This window comes from Balaenoptera acutorostrata, chromosome 9, assembly GCF_949987535.1.
Source record: "Balaenoptera acutorostrata chromosome 9, mBalAcu1.1, whole genome shotgun sequence".
NCBI lineage: Eukaryota > Metazoa > Chordata > Mammalia > Artiodactyla > Balaenopteridae > Balaenoptera > Balaenoptera acutorostrata.
Window position 1 is genome coordinate 13,103,366 of NC_080072.1, and position 4,113 is coordinate 13,107,478.

At 35.9% G+C, this 4,113-nt stretch overlaps 1 protein-coding gene across 1 annotated transcript; it reads right to left on the reverse strand.

Moving 5' to 3' along the window:
* Nucleotides 1-241: 241 nt before the first annotated feature.
* On the reverse strand, nt 242-1,215 carry LOC102997696 (putative olfactory receptor 5AK3). The gene is given in 2 exon segments (XM_028166200.2): nt 242-501; nt 504-1,215. Coding segments are annotated over 2 exon segments (972 nt in total).
* Nucleotides 1,216-4,113: the final 2,898 nt, after the last annotated feature.

Sequence of the window (4,113 nt, forward strand, 5' to 3'; positions counted from 1 at the left end):
AAATATATTTGAAATAACTATATACTTTGTCAAGTCTACACATACTTAATATTTTAAATAATCTCAATAAAGCCCCTTTTGATGGGTAGTATGGGATATGTTTCTCAAACTAAATCCATGAGAAAATTAGTCCTATGAGACATTACTATATTTCTTGCATTTGAAGAAATTATCTATTGAAGGAGGTAACACTGGTTTAAGATGTGAATGTATTGCCTATTTCAGAAATATTAAATAGTGGTCAAACATCTCTACTGGATGCTTTGATGTGCTGAATTTTAACAATTTGGGTCTAATCTAGAAGAATTTTTTTCCTTATCACCTTTAGAGCTTCTTTTGCCTCCTTATTTCTCAAACTGTAGATCAGGGGGTTCAACATGGGAATCACAATGCCATAAAATACAGAGGCCACTTTCATATTCTCCTGGGAATTATTAGAATGAGACTGTAAATACATGTAAGAGACGGCTCCACAGAAAATGGTGACAGCTGTCAGGTGGAGAAGGCTTTTTTCCTTCCTGCAGTAGAAGACATCTTTAGGATGGCAGCTATGATATTCTCCCAGGAAAAGATGATGACCAACACAGCAAAAATTAAGTTAAATCCCACAAAGACAACAAGTAGCATGATGTTGTTGTCAATGTTGGAGCATGAAAGGGCAAGAACTGGAGGAACATCACAGAAAAAGTGATTGATGGTACTACCCTTGCAGAAGACCAGTGAAAATGTAAAACCTGTGTGCACAGAAGCATTTATTGAGCCCATTACACATGAACCAGCTACCAACTGGATGCAGACTCTTTGCGCCATGACGATGGGATAGCGAAGTGGGTTACAGATGGCCACATAACAGTCCACTGTCATAGCAGCCAGGAGGTAAGAGTCACTGGTCGCAAATGTTGCATAAACCAATAATTGCATGACACAACCCTTGAATGATATTGATTTGTTTTCTACTATGAAGTTTTGCAGCATCTTGGGAGTGACAGCAGAGGTATAACAGATGTCAACAAAAGCCAACTGTTGTAGGAAAAAGTACATGGGGGTTTGGAGTCTGGAATCTGTCTTGATGAGTAGGATCATTCCAACATTACCCACCACAGAGGTCCCATAGATGACTAGAAATACAGTGAACAGGACATACCAAAACTTGTGTCGGGCACCAAATCCCAGGAGAAAGAATTCAGTCACTTCAGTGCTATTTCTTTGTGTCATGAGTACTGGAAGTCTAGAAAGGACCAAGAGGGGGACCAAGAAAAGAAAGGAAATCTTTATGACTTCTTGAATAGAAAAGGTTACATTCCAGTCACCTTTTTTGAATTAGATTTTCATGGCAAGCACTCACAACAGGGTTTATTGCTTTCAAAGTATTTCTTCTATATTCTTGATAAGAAACCACCACATAAACAGTGACATGTGAGCCATCGACTCATTTCCAAAATAAGTATTTCATAGAAGACTGATTTCTAATATGTGTGATTCTAAGAAACACAGACTAACATACGTTTCCAATATATTATACAAGCATCCATATTTGCTTAAACCAATATTCAAATGCGATTTTGTACCTTTTCAACAACCTATAGTTTTTCTCAGCCATTTATCATTTTAATCTTGGTCAAGTTCCTGAAGTTAGTAGCATTAATTAGAGGAAGTTTCTGAGGTTTGTTTATGATCCATATATGTATGAAGGTTTCAGAGTATCTCTATACTATTATCCTTAGTATGCAACTCCCTTCCTCACAAGCCATATATATAATATATATATATATATATATATGTGTGTGTATATTTATGCATTTATGTATTTCTGAGAGATAGTCTTGCATTTCCCATTCCTTTGTTTTTCTTTTTAGTTATAGCCTAGCTGCAGGACAAATCATCTTGCAATAATTTTATTAACATATAATGAGAGCTTATTTTAAATTATAGATCTCTTTATTTTCCACTTTGAGTTATACTACCCCTGTACCTGGTACAGCTGAGTTGTTTTCATCCATAATTTTTCATATTCTGCAAGCCCTCAAACTCCCCTATTCTAGTGCCTTTACTCTTAAACACCATTCTGTATTGCTGAGCACTGCTCATTGTGGAGTAATGTATCATGGACCTTTGTTATGGCAGAAATTGACTTGCTGCTCATCAATAGATCTTTCTTCTGGACACAGAGTTAGAGCACACTGCCAACCAAACTGTCTTAAGTGTAGCCATGGTACCATGTTCTGCCAATGGAACACGGGCAAATGGAATGAATGCTACTTCTAGGCCTGGACCAGCTCATCCCCGCTCCCCTCAGACTGGAAGCATATGACTTTCTGCTCCCTTTCTATCTCATCTGTTGGCTGGACACTGACATTCATGGAAACTTCGGAAGCCATGTGTTAGGGCTGCCGGATAAAATAAAGGACATCCAGTTAAATTTGAATTGTGGGTAAACAACGGGTAATTTTTTAGTATAAGTATAATCTAAATATTGCATGGGAAATACTTATATATTAAAAAATTACTCACTGTCTATTTGAAACTCGCATTTAACTGAGACTCCTGTATTTTTATTTGCTAAGTTATGCAACCCTACCTGCGTTGCTTATTGCATTCTCCTTCACGCTGTGTTCCTGAATGACTGTGCAGAGTAGTCACTCTGCCAGCAGCCCCTCTTCTCCACTAGATTTTATGTGATTGAGAACTTCTGTTGTGATAAGTCACTGAGATTTGGGGATTTTTTTATTATAACAGCTAATGTTATTTTGATCAACTCTCATTGCAGTCATGCTTTTGATTATTCATGAGTGACCTTTAATCTTCTGATACATAGTAATTTGGAATACTGCTTAGGCAAGACTGAGTCTTGTGAGTTGTGAGTCTCTGTATGGTTTAGAATGCATTATTTTGCAAAAAAGAAAGCATAACTGATACATTTCAATGTCTTTTTTTTTATTCTCTCTGTTTTGTCCTCTGGGGTATTAAAAGAAATTAAGCATTTAAAGTAAAGTTCTCTAAACCTAACCATCATGAATGCAAATGACAACTAATTCTATGTGAGGATGTGGCTGCAAAATAACAGGATCAATTTTATAGGCAGTATCGCCCCCAAAATATTGATTAATATTTCACCAGAAATTTCACATTTTAATGAATATTGTCAAATTCAATATGCTTTGGATGCTGAATATTTAATACCAGTGACAATGCCTTTAACAAAATAGTTTTTGAGAATTCTCCTTTGGTAATTGCTTTTAGAATCTGAAATCCATCTTCTTGAACATAAACCCACAGTGGAAATTTTTGTTCCTTGAGGGGTAATTCAAAACAAGTGAGAAGGTGGGAAGAATTACTTTTGAAAATTGCCTTCATCCTTCTGCTCCAGGCTGTATAATATAAAAGATAATGAGAAAACCAGACTGCACAAAACACCTGAAAATGCTTGGTAAAATATAACAAACACCACTGTAAAGTCATACTGAGCTCAGAAGCAAGTAAGAAAAATGCCGGGCACTGAAGACTGAAAAGGAACCTGCAAACCAGAGCTGTGGTCGTGAGATGGTGCTGAGGCTGTCACAAGGACTTCTGTCATTACATTAAACATAGATCTTTGGTTTAAAGACCTCAGTGGGGGATGGGAAACTATGCCTTGGATATGCAGAGTGTAGAGTATAGATGGACCCAAATATAGAATTTTAGTAATGATGGCTTACAAAAAAAATCACCTTGATGGAAAAAGAGCTTCTGTTTTGGCCAAAAAAGAGTCCTACCTGAGTATTTGTAACTACCACACTGAATTCACATGGGTTTGGAGTTTATAAATTTATATTACTATGTAAGAAATTAACAGAACATTGTGCTGGGTTGTGAATATCTTTGTTATCTAGCAGAAACAAAGTAAGATCATGAGTAGGAATATAACAAGAATCCAAATTACCTCAAGATTCCTGCAGGTAAAATCAGTAAAAATAATATTATAATTCAAAAAATAAAAAAATACAAAGAAAAAAGTCATCCTGAACAAAACTTAGCAGAAACAACAAATAGCAGAACTGAATAACATAGGGTTTGGGATACTGGAATTATCAGGTACAGAATATAGAATAGATTTTTTATTATTTAAAGAAATTT